Source organism: Mangifera indica, chromosome 8 (genome assembly GCF_011075055.1).
Source record: "Mangifera indica cultivar Alphonso chromosome 8, CATAS_Mindica_2.1, whole genome shotgun sequence".
In the NCBI taxonomy this organism is placed as follows: domain Eukaryota; kingdom Viridiplantae; phylum Streptophyta; class Magnoliopsida; order Sapindales; family Anacardiaceae; genus Mangifera; species Mangifera indica.
The window spans coordinates 9,686,567-9,707,895 of NC_058144.1; the positions used below are offsets into that span (position 1 = coordinate 9,686,567).

A 21,329-nucleotide genomic window follows, 5' to 3' on the forward strand; every position below is an offset into this window, starting at 1 on the left:
AAATGAAGAAAATAATTACAGTGAGTTGTTCAGGGAAGTTAAAATCCATCAATAATGGAATAAAAAGAATCTAAATAGCTCAAAATTAATCCAAAATGGTAAGAAGGGGTAGAGAAAATGCCCCAAACCAATGTTCGAATATCAAGCGCTACGACACTGAACTAACTCATCTTATACTCTCATAAAAAGCTTGAATGACCTTTAACAAAAAGATATCCATACCCAAAACCAACACAAGTGGGTAGTTAGAGAATACCCAGAGGCACAAGACAACTCACTTTTGAGAACTCGGAAAAATAACCATGAAACTTCGGAGGCCTCCTCACAGAGGGGCCCTCCTATAGATTTGTACTCTTCCTTTCATTTCTCACCAACCACAGATTGTAAATTCTACAAATTTTCGTAATGCTAATTACCATTCGACCTCAACTCTAGAAAAAGCTTCTTTATTTTCTTGCCATGGGAACTATATTTTTCCTAAAAGGAAAGAAAATTATAATCAAAACTTCGAAAATAGAAGAAACAATCTGGGTAAAGAACCAGATACAAGTTAACCCTCCTATAGACGTGTGGTGAGGAGGGCATTAAATGAATAAATATTTTTTCTTTTATATATTTGAACAAAATTTTGCCCAATCATAACACTAATTTCCAACCAAATATATTTAACTGCATTTAAAAACAAAATTGGTAAGAGTAAATTCTGCGGCTCTTCATTTCTTCTTAGAACTGTGAGCTTCAATTTTTTTCTTACGCTCCTTGAGAAGATTAACGTTGGCTTTCTTCCTTTCTTTGCCTATCTGGAAAAACAGTACAAAGAAAAACATTAATACATAACACTAATTAAAAGTATGATATAATCTCATTAAGAATTCTACGATAATCATATTCTATTTAAAATCAAAGTAAAATGCAGCAGATCAGGGTCAACAAAATTACCTTCATGGCTTCGTATAACCCCCTCTGTTTACGTGACATTAAAAGAGTTGACATATCATTGGCAATATCAGGAAGAGATTCCTCCTCCCCAGCCTCCACATCCATGCTATCCTCACCAGAGATCTGCTTATTCTTATCTGAGGCAGATGAAGAATACTGGTTACCCCGAAGCTCCATCGTTAATTCATCGTGATACTGTTTCTCAAGTGCCATCATCTGGATCAATTTAAAATTTTGATTTAATCAACAAATTCAGCAACTTAACGAATGAAAAAACAAATAGCAACACCAGTTTCTTCACGAAGCCAAAACTATTCTGCCTTATATTGCTACCTTGTTTGTTTGCTTAAATCATAAATCTAATTAACACTCCTACTTAATAATGCATTAAGCAAATGCTTAAAAGCAAAAAGGTAATGGAGAACATGTGAACAAGCTAATGCCTGCAATTGAACACATCAAAGAATTCTCAAAAGTTGCTTGAATAGTAAACTTTCACCACCAAGAAATAAGCTTTTATTAAGAACATACCTTCTGCTTTCTCTCAGCAGCTTCAATAGCGTCTGCTCGACTGAGATAACCTTCAGCTAGCAAATTTTGAGGATCTTCCAGATCTTCTTTCCCCAAGCCTGGCATTGGAAGAATTTCGTTCTTGGCAGCAGCCTGCAGCCGTTTAATGGTTTCTGCATAGTCAGGTACATAACCTTCTTCCTCATTATCGACAAAGGGTGACAGGTGTGGGGGAGGAACCCTGTGAACAGAACAATTTTTTTTTTTTTTTAAAGTTAAATATTGAAATTACTAACCAGATGCCAATTTTCACCTTGTAGATAGCTAACAGAGAGTTTTTCTAAAAGGAGACAATTAACGAAGTTAATCCCAGTAGATATAGAAGCCCAGTGACCAGTTTAAGTCTCCTCATACAAAAATGTGTATCCACAATCTATTGTTAGACAAAGTAATCAAGGACTTGAATTTGTTATTCTGTCACACTGTGTGGCAAGCACTAAAGCGACTACAGTTATAGGAGGACATATAAAAGAACAGTCACGTAAACTTACCTTCCCACCATATAAGCTTCAGTTGGCAATATAATCCGTGCATTTATGCAATCATAAACCCACTGTGGCTGAACATATTCTCTCGAAAGGTATACATGACCCTGAGTTGGTCTATCAACTATCTGCATGAAATAGAAGTAGTCAGTGGATGATCCCCAAAAGTAAATTTCAACACATACTTATAGGATGGTGTATTTGATGGCCAACCTGATGAGTAATACTCTGGTCTGATTCCTCAAAAGGAGCTCCCTCTCCCTCCCAAGATACAACACCACCAAAAGCAGGGATGACAAAAAGCAATGACTCCCTGGGAACCTGAAATCAGGAAAGGTTAGATTCACATTACAGAAAAAATAGAAAGAATGACTCCAATACTAATGAATTGAAAAGAAAAGAAAAAAGCATCAAAAAAGCCTAAACATTGCACAACAAATGATAAATAAATCCTTTACACTGGTGCAAGACACATCAGTCTCCAATATCTCACCTCACGACTCAAGAAGAATTTCATATTCTTGAAGAGTTTCTTACACTCCTTTGTATCTTCATCCTCTTCATTTTCATCAGCAGTGCCTTTAACAAGTTGCATTAGTGCACCAGGTTCATTGGAAGGAAGTTGATGCTGAAGTTGTGCAAGTCTAAGTTCAGACTCATCTCGTTGAGTTCCCTCAATTTGCTCAGTGGTTCTAGAGTTAGCATCAAAGTATCTTGACAATGCATAAAGTTCTGCAGGTTTCACACAACAAAAATATTAACTTAAATAACCATCAAGAACAGGTCTGGAGGAAAATATGTAACCACAAACATCTAGTACCAATAGAAACTGCAACTGGTTCTAAATGAAGCCAACCAAACAAGAAATCCCCTAATAAGTAAGAAGGGAGTGGAAACAAACCTGCTGCTGAAGCTTCCAATCGAGGGTCGAGAATGGGCGGATATTTAACATTTATAGAATGGTAAAGTTTAAAATTGACAAAGGTAAGGAGTGTCTGCACCCAAAAAATAAGAAGTTTAATAAGTAAATCAGAAAAATAACTAAAGTAAATTGATTGAAAAGAACTAGGCCAACAATTTGTTTTATTTCCAAAGCAAAATAGAAGGTCAAATATTCAATTGCACCAAAATCTTAAAAGAAACGGCAATGAAGAATCAGCAAATATCAGTAGCGATAAAAAAAACCTCATAGAATTCCAAGAAGTTGAGCAACACATCATAGACAACATCGTCATCAGGCAGAACTTGCTGCAGCCCATGAGGTGTTAGCCATGTAATCTTTTGGCCTTCAACCTCAGCCTGTATGCATCAAAAGTATAAATAAGTTGATAAAATAACACAAGGAGATCAGACATCATAAAACAGTAAACATAATGTTGTCATACCTGGTAATATATCCCTTTCACAGATACAAAAACCTTCCGCAATTTATGAGTCCGAGAAATGTAGGCTTGCCATTCATGACTCAACCTGGAAGACAACCAACATTAATATGTGAGTATTGAAGGTGACAAGGAACTAAATCTATAATAATTTTTTAAAGGAAACACTCAAACCATATCAATCAATAATGCAGTAGAATATATGAAAAACTAACTTTCGACAATTGTGAACTCGCTTCACTTCAATTTTCATCCTGTCAGAGGCAGGTAAAGCAGCAAAAAGGTGCACCTGCGTGAGAGGGTCATCCAAATCTCTGAGAGCATCAACAAAATGAGGATACCTACAATCCCAAATGAAACAAATAGAGATTTTCAGGACTCAAATAGGATACTGAAGTTGGTACAAAAACAAGGAAAACTATGTAAAGTTAATAAACCTCTCCAGAACAAGTCTGTCTAGTTTGATTTCAGGTTGGCGCTTTATCAGAATATCAGCAAGTTCCTTATTCTTCTTCGCCTTGGCTTTAGTTACCTTCTTTGCGTATGCACTTTTTGCTCTCAGTTCCTCAAGTATTGGATCATGCCGAATGAATGAAATATCCTTTAAGTGATAATATGTGTGATGATTTCCCTTGAACTTCTTCTTTGGCTCTCGGGGAAATACTCCTTTGTAAATGCATAATCTCCTACAATTTTGGAACCAATTGAACAATAAGCAAACAGCATTGACAACTTGATTTTCCATCAGCTAAGTACATATAAACAACTGTCAGTAAAGCTGCATTTGGCATCTAAAATTTACCCATAGAATTGGAATTGGATAGAATTGGAGTTTCCTTTGAAAATCTAGGGATTGAAATCACATATTCCATTCAATTTCAATTCTAAAGTTCATACTCTATACTAACATTACACTGAAGCTGAAACTAATGATAACTCACAGTAATTTTCCCGCTCATATCAATTGAACTAAAGCAAAGAGCAGCTCAATCACCAATGAAACCAAAAAAAAAAAAAACTATTATCGTTTTTCTTTTTTTGCTATCATTTGATTTTCAGATACCAAACAATCAATTCACTTCACATTATTCAACATATTCCATTCAATTTCAATTATAAAGTTCAACTCTATACTAACATTACACGAAGCTGAAACTAATGATAACCGACAGTAATTTTCCCACTCATATACATTGAACTAAGGCATAGAGCAGCTCAATCACCAATGAAGCCAGAAAAAAAAAATTATGATCGTTTTTCTTTTTTTGCTATCATTTGATTTTCATATACCAAACAATCAATTCACTTCACAGTATTCAACACCTCGTTCCTTCATTATACCCATTAACAAAAAAAAAAAAAAAGTAAAGAAGGGACAACTCCTAGAAAATTAAATACTACACACTGATCATTTTTACTTAGTTAACTGCTTTTATGATTTTCAAAACAGTAGAACCCTTAAAATAAAAGTAATCTCCAAGTTAAGAATTCACTCATAAACATATAACAGTCAAGTAAACTTAAAAGAGAGAGAGGGACCTGAAAAGCTTTGTACTGACTTGGAGTTGCTTGAGAGCTTGTGACCTGGTGATGTATCTAGCAGCGTTTCCTTCTTTCTTCTTTCCCTGGTAAATAAAATTCGAGAGAATATCAACAAGAAAGCATGACAAAGCAAAATCGAGATACGTTGCACCTTCACCCTCCGTTTATAATATTTTAAAATGTGTCGCTTCATTAGAGGACTTACAGCAGGTCTGTAATGCTTCGGCATGGTGGCGGAGATGTTTTGTTCACCTAAAGAAAGAAAATGGAGGCAATATAAGAGAATTGTAAAAGGAGGGCTAGGGTTTAAGCTTAAACCCGTATTGTAGGATGATAATTTGGGTGGGATTCGATTGGGTTTGCGGGTTCGGGTTTCGGACAGGTTTGTTAATTAAACCTATTTTTAGAGGCCGATTAAATATTTTCCGCGCGAACTCTGATGAATCATTTAAAATATAATAATCTTAATTTTGGAAAGTCGTCATTTTTTAATTTATCAAAGGCAAACATCTACAGTTAAATAAAATTTTTATTATTTTGTGTGATATATAAAGATTCTTATTACTTTAATAATGCAAACAATTTATACTTTAATTATTTTATAATTGTTTCTCTTGGATATTAATTAAAATAGCCATTTTTTTTACATTTTATGTATATATAACCACTTTTTTTTTTATTATACAAATATAATTACTTTTTAATTTAACTTTATTTTAAAAATAATAATATTTTAAGATTTAGAATTAACTAAATGAGTTACTTGGATGGGTTGACGACTAACCAATTATCTGATCAACCAACTTTTAAAAATAAATTGGTTGATTAGATGTTTAACCAGCTAGCCAACCACCCCATCAATTAATTTTTTAAAAATAAATTAATTAGTTGGGTATTTAGTTGTCTGTCAACCATTTGACCAATCTCTCCACCGTCAAAGTTGTTAGAAAATTTCATTTTTTTACCTCATATCTCAACTTTGACTAAGTGAGTAGTGAGTTTTATGTTTTGGCTAATTGAGTTTATATTTGGTTGAGTAAATCTTGATTTGAATGACTACAAAGTCTAAAGGTATTTTAGATATTTTATGTTTTAAATTATATATATAATAAGAAAAAATAATTATTATAATATCAAAAAATTAGTTTTTATTAAAAGTAATGAATCAACCTATTTTAAGGCCTAATATGGCCCAACCCTATATATAGAGGGCCAAGTCATAAGTCTTATGTTTTTTTTTGGGTCAACTCGATTAGAAAGCTTGCAATTGTGTGGCCCCTAGGCCCAATTAGTCATGTCAGAGTCAATCCAACCCACTAAACTAACACCTCAAGTATGGACAAACTGAAAAATAGTTTTAACTCAAATTTTCAAATTTTGAAAGACAAAATTGTATAGTCTATATTGAAAATGTGAAAAGGTTAATATCACACAAATATTGCATGGTTAAAGTAATGTTTTATTATAAAAATAAAAAATTATTACAAATATAAATTAACTAAAAGATTATTGAATATAAAATATTATTATATTTAATAAAAATAGGAAACATAAATCTTATTACTTTAAAAGTACAAACAAATTTATTTATACTTGAGTTATTTTAGGCAGGAGATTGTTACAGTATAGTTTTTATTTGATTATCTACTGTATAACCATAAGAAATAAAAAATTATTAGAATCTTTTATTATTTGATAAAAATATATTATAGCAATATTTTAATCCCTTCAATAACAGTTCAAGATGGTCTTGAGCCAAACTTTTCAACCGTGAATCCCCTGTTGGTTTGTTATGCAGAAATGAGGAGAATGGATGTTGCTCATGCAAATGGAGAGAAATTGAGATACTGTGTGGTTGATGATCTTGAGAAGTTTTTTGAGTTTATGGTTGGGAAGGAGGTAAAAATTAACACGGCCTTGGGCAGAGGGCTCTGCAAAATTGGAGAGAGGGCTCTGCAAAGTTGGAGAGACTGATGCAGCTAAATTGTTTAGGCAATGTTACAACTGGGTCTGGGCCAATGGAATTTATGCATGTGACACCGTTTATAACAGATAATTGCTGTTACATTATTAAGAACAGGTAATCTGTTTCAGGGTTGTGTTCGAGGCCATTAAATTATCGACGAATTTATTATTTACTGGTCTTGGTTGATTGATGAACATGGACAGAAGACTAATGTACACGATGATGCCTTGCCTGGCACCACGTCCTTCAGACTGGCGAGTCTTGGATACTGTTGTACTTACAACTTTTCAGGTCTCGCTGCATACAACCCTAATCTTTTTTCAGTAATGAAAGTCTTCACTTAAAGCTTTAGTTATGCAGGTCTTAAACAACATTACTGTTCTTGCTGGCAAATGAGTTCAACCGGAGCACGTTTCGGACCTAAATCTTTCGAGTGATTTTTGCTGCTGTATTTTCTTTTTTCTTTTTTTTTCCTGGAGATATGGAAAGCTTGCTCAGTGTTCATGGATTGCTTTTGGTCAGATCGCCTCTAGACTATTGAGTTTGCAATCCATACAACTATAATATTATTATTTTAAAGTACTACGTCTACATTTTTATTTCTGACTTATGAAATGCATGGTCTTGATTTAAAGACTAAACTGAAAACCCAGAGGATCCTCAGCCTGACAAATGATTATTTGTAACGTTCCTGATAAACCATTGGACAAAAATCATCAATATAATATTTCAAAAGAAGCCATAAGTCATGACCAAAAAAAAAAAAATATGACAAGCTTTGACAAGGAATGAGAAACTCACAGGATTATCAAATTTCCCTTTTCCAGGGCTTTGACACTCTCTGGTACTTTGCCCGTTAGCTGGTTATTGTTCAATCTCCTGTTCGAGGAACAAAACATGAATTAAACACATCTGCAGATGCATATTCAAGGATACAGAATAAATATAAATACAAATATGCTTACATGAATCGTAAAGCTTTCAACTTGCCAAGCGAATCTGGAATTGTACCATTGAGTTTATTTTCGTACAGGTCCAAGCTGATCAGTTTTGATAAATTTCCGAGTTCGGCTGGAATCGATCCAGTGATGTTATTGTGAAAAATCTCCCTACCGGGAATGCATTAACTCTTATAATAAAGTGTACTTGTCTGCATAATTTATTTATCACAAGCATAAATAAATTGAGTTCACTCAGAAAAAAAGAACTTACAGACGTTCAAGATCTCCCAAAGATCCAAGTTCAGGGACAAGAGATCCCCCGAGTCCATGATCACCACGATCCCTTCAAGAAGCAAATTGAAATTTCAGTCTCAAGATAGAATTCAAACAGCCGAATCTGAACTCTTGAATATTTAAATAAAAAAAGTAAAGTTGGACTTGGAATTAATATATACGTACAGTCTTATGACTTTGTTATCATTATTGCATACAATGTGAAACCAGGTGCAAGGATCAGCAAGACTTTCGTCCCAGCTTTCAAGTACACCGTTTGGATCAACCAAGGCTTTTTTCAAAGCAGACAGAGCATCCGCTGTTTGGAAAACAAGTACACGGACAGTTGAGCTATTATCATGTCTTCACAGAATAATGGTGAAATTTCAATAGTTTACTGGCAACACGACTGAATTGAACTGTACAAAAAACTTCAGTCTGTAAAAACAAATTTAAAAAAGAAATAATATGCTAAGCTCCTTAATTTCTATGGTGCATGTTACAGCCGAAATTGCAACGGCAAATACAAACAGATAAAAAACCAGAAATCGAGACGCCATTGCAAGAGAAGTCTGCAACAATTCTTACTAGAGAAGTTGAAGAGTGGAGTGTGAAAATACTTCAGGATTACTATTAAAAATACCTATTTTATCCTTTTAAATTGTTTACAATGATGTAAATAATTTACTATATTTCAACTAGGGTTCTTTTAGTAGGAAAAATTTCTTGTTGTGGGTAGATATGTAATCTGATTCTTATAAGTTAGCATTTATCACTGACGATTTTTTTTAAAAAGTTATTTTTATAAAATCATATAATTTAAAATAAAAGGATATCAAAAGGCCGTTCAATTTCTTTTTATATTAATTTTGATGAAAAAGGAAACTTAAATTTTTATAACTGAGTCTCATATTTTTTAGGAAAGAAATTTAAAAATTAAAATAGGAAATTTCTAATAAAAATTTTCCAATTTTTAATTGGAGAGAAGGAAGGTTTTCCACCCATGGTTTGTTGAAATTTCCTTTATAACCTTTAAAGTTTAAAAAGTTAGTTTTCTCACCCAAGATTTTTCAATAAAATTCATCAATAAACATGCTATAGTTAATGAAAGGTGAAAATGCTCTTTGTTGTTTCATTCGCCAATTCAAATCTTTTAAGTAACAAAATTTGAAACGAGGATAGTTCTCGCTATTTCTTCAGCTCAAGTCGATCAGTTTTTGGTACCCTATTTGCCACGTCAGCTCTTAACAAACACGGTTACATTCACATTCTGCACACGGGATCTTGTCCTTGCATAAAAGCTACCGGAAGGGAGGAACTGAGTGATTCAAAACATTCAAAAAAATGAAAGGAAGCAAGGAGAAGGAGAAGCTATCGATGGAAAAATACATGGATTTTGTTTTATCTCAAGAGCCATCAAAAGTCACAAAGTTATTTCTCAATCAGGTTTGCTTTTTATTAAAACTCAATCAAATTCAAATAATTTTGACATCGCATATGAATTCTATCATTTCCGCTTTTGTTACTTTTGCAGATCATCTCCATGCATGGTTTCAAGAAAATAAATAATTCAAAGGTTAGAATCAGATGATTGTTTACCAAATCAAATGATAACATTGTTGCTCAACCGATTAAGTTTTTGTTTAATCTAAAAGTTTCTGTTCATTTCTCGAAGAAATCATTCAGGTAATTATAATTCTATTTTCTTAACAGCCAAACAGAATCTTCTCTGTTTTTTTTCTAATTTTAACAGAGCGTGTTAAGCGATGCTGTGCGGACATTGAATCTAATGGATCCATCACGCTCCACTTTGAAAGAGAACATCTCGCCGTGCGCATCAATCACTCTTGACGACATAACGACTCACCTAAACGACCTCGCTTGGCGAGAGTGCTGTATCACTTCGATCGATGTCATAAACAACACTAACACCGATATCGACAATTCTCAGCTTTCAGAATATTTTGCAGGAAAATGTCGAGATTCTTCTGCTTCTACATCGTTGAATCTTGGATCTGAGATCGGTGAAGTAGCTACAAAAATGGTGACCAAAAGGAAGAGATCATCGACTTGATTGACTTTTTCTCTGTTGTTTGATTCGATATGTCGTGGTTTTTTAGTGTTGAAGAATTTTGGTGTTTCGGCGGGAATTAGTGATTCAAATTTATGTTTTTAATTGTAGATGAAACTCGTATGCTTTTTATTTTTTTTCGCGTATTCTTTTACTATGTTTAATAAAAGGCAAATAAGAGAGAAAAGGCAAGAAGGAATTTGAGTTCCCCGCCCCGCTCAAAACCTTTGGCATGGCGCCGAATTAAAATCAACAAAAAGATTCAATGTTGCACAAAACAAAAATCTCCAAATCTCTTTCTCATTCTTTCTGATCTATTGAGTAACTTCAAACTGAGATCTCCAGGCCAAGTCTCTCCTACACAATAAGACTAACTCTGGCAATTTAAGAGGCCAGGTCTCTCCCACCCTCCATTAGTTCAATGTCAGTTTTCTTCTTGCCCTTCTTTCTCTTCATTCTCCTTTTTATTCTTCTTTCTTCCTCTAACGGCTTCACCATCTTCATTACTCATATTTAGCCACATCGAAGTGCCGGAATGATCTTGCGATCCTCCTAGACCACCACTTTTTTGCTGCTCCACTAATTGTTGGCCTTCACTCTTTGCTGGCTCTTCACGCTTGCTCTTCTTTCTCCTGCGTGAATAAACTGTCATGATTAGAGCTCTATCAAGGGCTAAATTAAGTTGAATCTCAGTTTGTGCTGACTCCCATGTATCTAAATGTAATCCCACTTATAAAAAATAACCTCATAGAGGAGACAAGACCAACTTACGTTACCCCAAACGCGCTTTATATAATATATAAGCACTAGATATGACATCTTAATCAAATGTCTTCAACCTCTTTTGAAGGTGCCCATTTGAGAATGGGAAGATGGCAACTTCCTCAGATGACCCCATAGAAAGATTGCAGTTTGCTTATAGATTACATTACATGTCCCTTTGAAAGGTTAGCCGGATGGCTTTTGTTTATGTCTGTCCCACGTTTAAAACATTTCAATTTCTTATAATGTTTTTTCAGATTTGCTTATAGAACATCCGGAAAAATTCTTGCTTGAGCAAAGGATCTCCATCTTCCATTTGAAGGAGAGTCACGGGAATTCCAAGCGAAGAATGTAGAAAACTTTTGACTGCATGAAGATTTGGCCTATTCAACAAAGGGTTTTGATAGTAACAGTGTACATAATTTATTTTAAACCGTAAAATTAAACTTAACCATTTAAAAATTATTATTTAGTTTAATTTAATTTGGTTTAAACTGATAAATTTTGAAAAAATAATTTATTGTTTGTATTATGATTTGAGTAGTTTTTAAACTAAACTAAACTATAAATTATATTTTTTTTAAATTATATATAAGTCAAAGGACTATTTCCCACCCAATGTTTGATGAAATGTTAAATCACACCATTCAAATTTGAAAAAAGTCATTTTCTCACTTACATATTAAATTTATTAAAAATTTAACAATTTTTTTAATAAAATTATTGAAAAAACAAAAAGGACCTCAAGTTAAATGACACTTTATTCCAAAAATTGTATAAAATAATTTTTTGTATTCTTAATTTATATTAGTTTTAATTAAAAATAGAGAAAAAGTTACAAGTACAAGAAGAGATGGGGTGTCATAACATATAATTGTATGTTTGAGGGTCGTTGTAATTTTGAAAAATTTTAGGCGTGTTAATGATTTTTTCAAGGAGTTTATGAAAATTCAAAAAAAGTTTAAAGGTGTAGTTGAGATTTTTTAAATTTTAATATGTTTTTTAATAGTTTTAAATGTGACCATAACACTCGTACAGAGTTGAATAAAGTGCAACAAATTAAAGGTTTATATCACTCCTTTTTTAAATTTATTTTTCATTTTTTATATATTTATTATATATGTATTTTATATCTTAAAAAATTATAATTCAATATTATTTATTAAGTAGGAAATATATAAAAATAAATCATTTTTAATATATTTAAATCATAATCTAAACTGAATCAAACCATATGTTTTCATAATGGTTTAATTTGAAACTTAAAATAGTTTGATTTGATTTTCTTTTTTCAGTTTGGTTTGAAAATGTATATAAATCACAACAAATCTAACCGTGCACACCTCTACCTAATTGTTCATATTCTTCTGATGAAGTACTAAGCCAAAACAACTCTTCCAATCCTATCACCAGGCCTATTATTGGTACTCCTAACACTCATATGAGAAAGTTCTCATCTAATTTGAAAGAAACTTTTGAGAAAACCATTGAAGCTGCTTTGAAAAGTCCATCTTCTGTGTTGAGCCCTCCTTCCTTTGTGAGACCAAGAACAATCCGATGTTGCTTTGTAGAATAACCATGAAAATAGATCCAGAAGTATTGATTTTTTGCAGGCCTCCTAGTCCTGTTCAAAACGCAGAACATAGTTTGATTTTTCAGGGTTGTATGTGAAATGTAAAGCAGTATAGGGGACTATTGTTAACTTCCAACATCTTGTGTAAGTTTTTATGTATATAACTTTATACATAAATAACGACGTGTTACAATATGATTGCATAGTTAAAAATTAAATATAAACTAACATCTAATTATAAAATAACATATCGTTGTTTATATATAAAATTGTATACATAATTTTATTATTTATAAAATTTTATTACAATGTCCATATTCATTTATTTTATCCAAGTATGGTGATGAGATGGGAGGTCATCCCTCCTAATACATTTTCTTTTACTCCATATGTTAGACCTGAATTTGGGTTATGTGTTGGCTACAAAGCTGAACAGATCAGGCTAGGCCAACCTAGTGGATCAGCACACCCACTAGTAAAATCCAGGAGATTAGGGCTGCCCGACTCAAAAAGGTCAGAAAACAAAGTTTGTGGCTTGAAGGAGCCAAATAATGAACCAGAATTAAGTGCATCAATCAAACTGGCGCACTAACTGAATGATAATCTTTGAGAGGATATTTATAAAAAAAAATAATTCAATGCTCAATTAGGTACAAAATATTCCACAGCTACAGTAACTAATTTAAGCCGCACCCTAAAAAAGCACTTAGTGGCTCCTGCCTTTTCATAATTTAGCTTAGAGCAATGTTATACATACATTTTTTTTTGTATACAATATATAAATAATATATTATTATATGAATATTATTTTATTTTTAATTTAAAATTATTTAACCATATAATAATATATTATTTGTATACTTAAATTATATATAAAAAATATGTACCTATGTTTTATTGTTTACTTTATCGTTTGACTCCTCCATTGAGGCATAAATCATATAAGGGTTCAACTATTAAATTCCACTTGAAACTTACCTAAATTTTGAAGATCGGTGGTGGATTCTTATTGAGAAGTGGTCTCCAAATTAAAGGTTCAAAATGCCAAATTATGTTTTACTGCATATGTCCAACGCCATCAATAATCAAACAAGTTACCAGTTATAACACTGACAACAACTTCCTCTGAGAAGGTAATATAGAAGTCATATTGAACTCGGAAACAAGATGACGAAATTGTGCAAGATGGGAAGACTTTGTAAAAACGTTAGTGATTTCATCCAGTGATCTAATCATAAGATGTTGGGTGCCCTTTCAAATATGATTAAAAATAGAGTACTACCACATGTGAAACTCCTATCCATCTCAAGTAATTATCAAAGTCATATGAGTTTAAAAGTGGTGTCTGCAAGAGCAATGTACTCTGATCCAGAATTTGAGCATGAAACAATATGTTGCTTTCTACTACTTCAGAAAATCAATGAATCTCTAGGGAAAATACAATAACCCACAGTAGAATTGCATTCATTACGATCTCCAATCCAACCCAATCGACATTTGAATAAGAATGTAGGTGAAAAGTAGGTATAGATGAAAGCCAAAGGCCATAACATGTCTTAATATATTGAAGGATACAAAGTGCAACATAATAATGAACAGTGTGTGGAGCAGGCTTGAACTAACTAATTAGGCTCACAACAAAGAAAAGGTTAGGACGAGTTACTGTCAAATATACTAGACTACTAATGAGTTGACAATCCAAAGTGGGATTATGAAAAGGTTTCTTGTTCATTTTTTTATCAAGTAGAGTATAAAATATACCATCGTCCAATGTAGTAACAAGTGAGAGAAGATCTAAAGCATACTTAACTTGAGATAGGAATAAACAATCATAGGAGGTAAAAGTAATTCAAGTTCCAAGAAGTAACTAAGAGATGAAAGAGACTTACTTGGAGAGTCAAGTGAGAAAGAAGACTTAGATCAAGGTGATGGAGCCTCAGGCAGTACAATATCATTGGCACTAGTGTTGAAAGAATCATGCACAGAGTCCATTAAATTTGTAAAATTATCATAGGAAAATAAAGGAATAGAAGAATTCATAAATAAAATATTAGAAGTCGTAAGGTCAAAATTAAAAGAAGATAACTTAAAAAATTTCTTGTGGTCCTAAAAGTGACATGATGAGAGATACAAAGACATTGAGAGATGGGATCATAACCACAATATACTTTATGTTCAATCCCATAGCCAAGGAAGCAACAAAGACAGGAATCACGAGTCTAAAGGTGAACACAACAAACATAACAAAAACTTTAAATTCATAGTAGTGTAGGGGACACCCAAAGAGGAATTAATAAGAAGTTTGATTTTGAATCGCATGTGAATGGACTTATTAATGGTATAAATGGATGTGTGAGTGGCTTCTCCCCAAAAGGTTTTGGAAAGTTTAGTCAAGAGGACTAATATATGAATATTGTCCAAGAAATGATAATCTTTTTAACTCAACTCATTTATTTTTTTGAGATATATCCAGATTTTTTTCATAATTCTACTTTGTATTGTCAACTTCTTGTTATTTAGTCTATTTCACTGTCATTAGACTTACACCTTTCTTTGTTGTCGGCCTAGTTAGTTCATGTTTGCTCCACACGCTACTCATTATTCTATTCAGTTTCAAATCCTTCAATATATTCGAGGTACAATCTACTGTGGCCTTCAGCTTGCATCTACCTTTTCTCTTCATATGTAATTTATTCGGATACTAATTGGATTGGAGATCCAAATGAGCACAGTTTTTTCCACTGGTTATTATATTTTCCTTATAGATTCATTGATTTATTGGCATAGTAGGAAACAACATGTTGTTTCACATTCTAATCTTGCATAAGAGTACAAGGCTGTTGTTGACACCACTTCTGAACTCATGTGGCTTTGATTGCTACTTGAGGCTTTCCCGTGATGGTAGTATTCCACTTTATTGTGACAATAAAAGTGCCATAGACATATCTCACAATGATGTTTGTTTATGAACATCAATATATATTCATGTAGCAGGTAATATCCTTTACACACCTCTAGTTTGATTTCTCCCATTTTCACTTTGAAACAAGGTTTTCATATTTTTCCCTTGCAACCACCCCTTTTTAACTTTTGAATATCATCATTTTCACCTTCGCAATTGTACTTGTTTCACCTACGATTTCCTTTGAAATATCTGTTTCCATTGATGTCTAGATGTTTGATCTTTTCCTTTACCCTCAACATTGTTCTTCGACACTTTCTGTTTGACTACAAAAATCTTGTGTGAACTTATTCCTTCTTTGATCATATTTCCTAGCTCACCGTTGTAGCTTCTTGGATTGTGATTTTCGTATCAAATTATTGTAAGTCAGAGTAACTACTTCTCCAATCATGGTTTATATGCGTATCCATTTTGAGTATACAAATGTGTATACCTTTGATATATGTTATCATATGATTGAGTAATTTTAAATTAAAGATAAAATAACACCTAATCATATGATAATATATATACGTGTGTACTTATTTGTGTATTTAAAGTAGATATACATAGTATTGCTCATAAAAAAATTAAAACTAATGTAAATTAAAATCAACAAATGAACAATTATATCATTAACTATTATCACTTAAAAAACTACCAATAATTTACTTCCTAATCATTAGAGCCATGCTTCAATATAAATATTTGTTTTATCCCTCTTAAATTATTTATCTCCTTCCAACTTTTCTCAATGGCACATCACAGTGAATCTGACCCTCAAAGAGTATATATAAGAGTATATTAATTTTAATACATATAGGTTCAAGTATGACCTTAAGAGTTCACATTATATGGAAGTATATTTTAGATATATATTTCCATATAATTGAAAATTTTTCAATCAAAGTATAATCGATTGATAGGAATGGCGTGTGGGGTAATATTCTTTTGGTTTTCTTGATGATCTTTGGATGCCATGGAAGTGGTTAAATATTGTTTGCTGATGAACCAAAGCTTTTTTGTGATGATTAATTTGTTGTGATCGAAAGATCATGAAAGAGAAGTGAAATTTGTATGCATGCGCACCTCCAAACATGTTAAGCCTGAAAAAAGAAGAAAAAGTAGATTTATGAATCATTACGAGAAGATCACGGAAAATTATCATCATTTAAATTTATTAAAGTTTATCTGAGACACGATGAATCAAGATTTCATAAATATGATAGAGGTATAGATCAAAACTATTCTCTTGAAAATTTTAATACTCTGCTAATTTAATTTTAAGAGATTGTCGATGGTAAAACATTCTTTTTTGAGTTAATCGTATTTAATTGTTTTCGTAGAAGCTCATTGGAATTCCTATACTAATACTGATTTTAGTTTCCCAAGTAAGTAAACCTTATGTTAAGAAAAAAATCTGAGTCATACATGGCATTGCATTAATGGAATTGCAGCAAGTCAGGTTGCTAGCGAATTAATTAATCTAACTAATAATCGCTAATAAAATTAATTATTTTTCTAATAATTGAATATTACATATATGAATAGTGTAAAAGCATGTTTGATGGCGAATTTCTCAATCTTGAAAATACATCAAAGGCAAACTCTGCTGCCAAGATTATTAGCACATCAGCATCTTGTCATCATATATAGATATCAGATGTTAAGGTGTGTCGTCAATTATTGGAGATTGCATGCATGAAGGTTGTTCAGCCCGGGGACATAAGAATCACAAGATAAGATAATCACCTGGCTGGATCAGATATAGATAGAGAAAAGTGAAAAAGAGAGAACACAACCATACGTTTCTATGCATGGTGTCTAGCTGTATATCTCGCTTCCTCCTTCCCTCCTTCCCTCCATGTACATTGTTTCACCTTCATTTTGCCTCCAACTTCAATGGCCATCATTAACATAAATTTTGTCCACTGTTTATCAGATCACAAACCCATTCAATAATGCATGCAAACAGTATTAATGGTTTCAGAGATTCATCATTGTGATATATAGTCAATTTTAATTACACAATTTAACTGCAGATGGCTCAGGAATGTGTCCACTGTACAAATAAAAGCACCCACATTTTCTTTCTACGCAGAAAATTTTACTTACCATAACTCCCTTTTTCTGGGGGTGGGTTTTGTTGAAGATGGAGGCCAAGGCATATCAATTCATTACTACATTGATAAGTCATCTCCGTACGTGTATTGGCAGACGACCACTTTAGGCTTTATGTCTCTTACAACAGAAAAAAGAACCATATGCATGAAGGGAATCAAAATCATATCAAGTTAAAGTTTATGCGATTAGCTAACTTATATATATGGTAATATTTTTGTAAATTGGGAATTAAGTTCTGTGATTCCAATTTATATAAGTAAAAAAGCCAACTTTAGATGGAGTACTTTGAGTCAAAGGTGCAACTTTTACAACAATATTATATATTTTTAATTTATTCGGTGTGATTGATTTCTTTCCAAGAGGCAGTCTAATTTAAATACGGTTTCTCGTTACAAAAATATGTATATATCTTTTAAACTTCATTAACTAGCCATAGCACTCATCTTATTTAGTGTTTTATATATTACATGATTTCGTAACCCCGAAGTAAGATTCTTAGTTTGTAACCATGTAGAGCAATTTCAGAGGGAAAAGTCAAGAATATGTGTGAACTTTAGTTTAATTTTTTATTTCGGAAATGGGGATTCAAGTTAACAAAACTTTTCAAAGTTGCTGAAAATAGTGTTCTAATATAATTGTAGCAAGTACAGCGAGCTATTTCTTGTAGCCGCAATTATTACACTTGTCTTTTGCTTTCCATTATAAATTCTCTTTGCCTCCTTTTTCTCTCATCGGCCATGCCTTTTATCACTGTATTTGCAGGTTTCTCTCTGTGTCCTGCAAGCAACTAGGGTTTCCTACTCTTCCTACTCTTTCACAAAACTCTCAAATCCAGTTATAATAAAACCAATCTTGCCTAAGCAATTTCCCCACTTTCAATGTCAGCTCCTGCATAGTCTTTTTCCTAGGAAACATTCAACCAACAGATCTTGCAAGAGCCTACTCATCGACAAAGGTATATCTAAGCCTCTCTTTACCTAACTGGCTAGTTGTAAAAAGGTAAGTATCCACAGAACTCTGATAAACCCTTTTCCGATTTTCATTTTTTATTTCGAAACTAACAAAAAATTTTCTTGTTAATTATATGGCTTAATAGCGGCATAATATACATATTTTTTATATTATAATAAGAAGAAAGTACATGTGATTAAGTTTAAGATGTAATTTCATGATCCTCTACTTGGAAGTAAATAAGTAAGATCTATATATTAATTAGCACTGTACTTGAGGTTTTCTAAATTATGTGGAGAGGGAGAGTTTAAAGGAACTTTTTGACAAATTCAAGATAATCCAAACACAGTGCTGTATATTTATATATGGTCTGTTATGTTTCTTCTTTATTTTCTTTTTATATGTACAGTTAGCCTTGACTATAGGGTTTTTGGCTGAAATTCGAGATGAAATTCAAGGAAGACTGCTTTGCAGGCCATAAAAGTAAAAGTTGGTTGAAAAGGAGATAGCAGTTGGGTGTTTTCTATAATTCAGTTTCCATAAGACAACATGTGTTTTTACTTATTAGCCTATTTCAATAGTCCAAGATACCGCAAGACTTTCTGAATAAAAAGGTTTTTGTCACTATAACTAAGTCAAAGAACATATTTTAATGCAAAGTGGTAATTACTTATAAGTTAATTAAGCTTACTTTAATGATTGAATCCTTGTTGCAGAGAGTTAAAATCATGGCTTCTTCCAGTCATTCCAATCCTCCATGTGCTGGCTGCAAGTTCTTAAGGAGAAAATGCCTGCCCAACTGCATTTTTGCACCATATTTTCCCCCCGAAGAGCCCCAGAAATTCGCCAATGTCCACAAGATTTTCGGGGCAAGCAACGTCAGCAAACTGTTAAACGAGGTGATGCCTCATCAGAGGGAGGATGCAGTGAACTCTCTTGCATACGAAGCTGAGGCGCGCATGAAAGATCCAGTCTATGGCTGTGTTGGAGCTATCTCCGTCCTCCAACGACAAGTCGTTCGACTCCAAAGAGAATTAGATGCAACAAATGCTGATTTGATCCGCTTTGCCTGCAATGAAATGCCGCCTGCAACTACATCTGATCAGTTTGGGTCAACAAGGAGTTCGGGCCATGGACAAGGAGCTGTTGACCAAAATTCTGGCTTCTACTTTCCCTACAATAACGATCATTTTGGAGATGGGCATGAGGGAGGTGAAGGTAGCATGTAATTATCCATAAATAATCAACAATCTATCACTGTATTTGCAGAGTTATGAGTTTCTAGCTGGAGGAATTAATACCCTTTTAGGGTTTCGTACTATATGCATATAAGGCACTGTCATTTATTATTATGTGGAGATACTATTTTGTTTGACTTCTCCTTTCATCATATAAATTTTAGTATATGTACATGTTATTATGATATTTGAGTTGAAGCATTATATTTTTTTCGTCCAGAATCCGGTGTTCCCATTTGTTTTTTTTCTTTTTTCAAGTAAAAGATATTAAGCTCTTGGATAAGTCTCTTTCGTTGGCCGTAACCTAAAATTTTGCCCTATGATGCGGCATATGATTTTTTATTCCCTACTATTTTTGCCGTTTGTGACTTAGACGGGCTTAAGTTGTTTAGACTTAAGCCCCTTTTTTTTTTCTATACATGCCTAAAAAAATAAAGGGTATAGTTGTGTGGTCGATTTATGGCCTTGTTTTGCTCAGTGCATTGGGTTTATAGTACAACTTTTTCTTTTGGCTATATATGCATGTTAAAGAAGAGAAGTAAAAACATGGAATGTCAATTCACTTTCTGCGGCAAATTTCTGCTCTTTTGTATGGTACCCAATAACTAGGATTGTTATCTCTCTCACCAGGGAATCCTATCTCTAACCTAATCTTCAATTTCTGTTTTATTTTACCTTGAATTTTCCTGGTTCACATTATTGGTCAGAAAGCACAACTCATGAACATCTACCTTAACCTGATTTGCCATTCAGTTTTGCGGCTCAACTGATTAAACATAGTTATTTATGTAAGCATATCAAGACTAATAAAGCCTCTGAGAGGTACAAGCCACCTAATACTTATCTAACAATGAACTTAATCATTACGCGCATGATAATCCCTTTACAATATTTCAAATAAATATGCAAAAGGGTTTGAAATAATTATTTATTTTATCTGTAATTTAAAATTATTTATTTATTCACGTAATTAGTTTTAAAGATTGAATAAACTAATTATTTACTTTATCTCTTAGTTAGGTCTCTTCATCTGAATCATCATAACCAGATACGACAAAGTCTCAGAAATCTTGCGACTTAGACAACCTTATTATCTTGAATCACTTTTGAAGATAGCTAAAATAGATTGAATTGCCCACGGAATTCCCATTTCCGGCCCCCCCTGTATCTATAGCTAGATGCATGCATCATGTATGCTCTCTCAATTTATTAATTTCCTCGAGCATTAATCACTCATTTCTTGACACCAATATAGAAGCTGAGAATAAATTATTCTTGCTTATCGTTCCAGACAAGTCATGAAGGGTCGCTTAGGTATCATCATCAAAAATCAGTTTCACACATTGAGATACAATTTGAAGTTTATAGATATATACATACACTAGGAAAAAAAGGGGGCTTATAACAAGAGGGAAAATTTTTTTATTTTCGTCGTTAATATTTTTAACTGCGAAAATTATAACGATGGTCGATGACGAGATTTTTCTCGGTGTTAAAACTTTTTGGCATTGGAAAATAGATTTTTAATAATTATTTTTTCATGGTTAAAATCATAAATTTCTTTGGTTTTA

The 21,329-nt window shown here is 32.9% G+C and overlaps 4 protein-coding genes across 6 annotated transcripts; 2 read left to right on the top strand and 2 right to left on the bottom strand.

The window, feature by feature from the left end:
* Window positions 1–430: 430 nt before the first annotated feature.
* On the bottom strand, window positions 431–5,280 carry LOC123224179 (pescadillo homolog). Its single transcript, XM_044647766.1, has 13 exons — window positions 5,124–5,280; window positions 4,916–5,001; window positions 3,814–4,062; window positions 3,592–3,717; window positions 3,380–3,464; window positions 3,180–3,293; window positions 2,896–2,989; window positions 2,488–2,726; window positions 2,208–2,315; window positions 2,001–2,122; window positions 1,471–1,690; window positions 940–1,155; window positions 431–800 (listed from the first exon to the last, which is right to left on the bottom strand). The coding sequence occupies exons 1-13, from the start codon at window positions 5,145–5,147 to the stop codon at window positions 714–716; spliced, it is 1,770 nt and encodes a 589-aa protein (XP_044503701.1). The 5' UTR covers window positions 5,148–5,280; the 3' UTR covers window positions 431–713.
* Window positions 5,281–7,544: 2,264 nt separating this feature from the next.
* LOC123223955 (leucine-rich repeat protein 1-like) lies at window positions 7,545–8,658 on the bottom strand. Its single transcript, XM_044647450.1, has 6 exons — window positions 8,630–8,658; window positions 8,285–8,461; window positions 8,097–8,168; window positions 7,850–7,993; window positions 7,686–7,763; window positions 7,545–7,575 (listed from the first exon to the last, which is right to left on the bottom strand). Exons 1-6 carry the CDS (start codon window positions 8,656–8,658, stop codon window positions 7,545–7,547), a joined length of 531 nt encoding a protein of 176 aa, XP_044503385.1.
* Window positions 8,659–9,426: 768 nt separating this feature from the next.
* Window positions 9,427–10,286, top strand: LOC123224496. Its single transcript, XM_044648178.1, has 3 exons — window positions 9,427–9,544; window positions 9,633–9,674; window positions 9,852–10,286. Exons 1-3 carry the CDS (start codon window positions 9,443–9,445, stop codon window positions 10,170–10,172), a joined length of 465 nt encoding a protein of 154 aa, XP_044504113.1. The 5' UTR covers window positions 9,427–9,442; the 3' UTR covers window positions 10,173–10,286.
* A 7,959-nt stretch (window positions 10,287–18,245) lies between these two features.
* On the top strand, window positions 18,246–19,945 carry LOC123223204 (LOB domain-containing protein 25). 3 transcript variants are annotated; one of them, XM_044646302.1, is made up of 2 exons: window positions 18,246–18,568; window positions 19,237–19,945. In XM_044646302.1, exon 2 carries the CDS (start codon window positions 19,249–19,251, stop codon window positions 19,747–19,749), a length of 501 nt encoding a protein of 166 aa, XP_044502237.1. In that variant the 5' UTR covers window positions 18,246–18,568; window positions 19,237–19,248; the 3' UTR covers window positions 19,750–19,945. The 3 variants fall into 3 exon arrangements, with proteins under 3 accessions (XP_044502237.1, XP_044502236.1, XP_044502238.1); XM_044646301.1 differs by having other exon boundaries at window positions 18,247–18,524; XM_044646303.1 differs by lacking the exon at window positions 18,246–18,568 and adding an exon at window positions 18,594–19,134.
* Window positions 19,946–21,329: the final 1,384 nt, after the last annotated feature.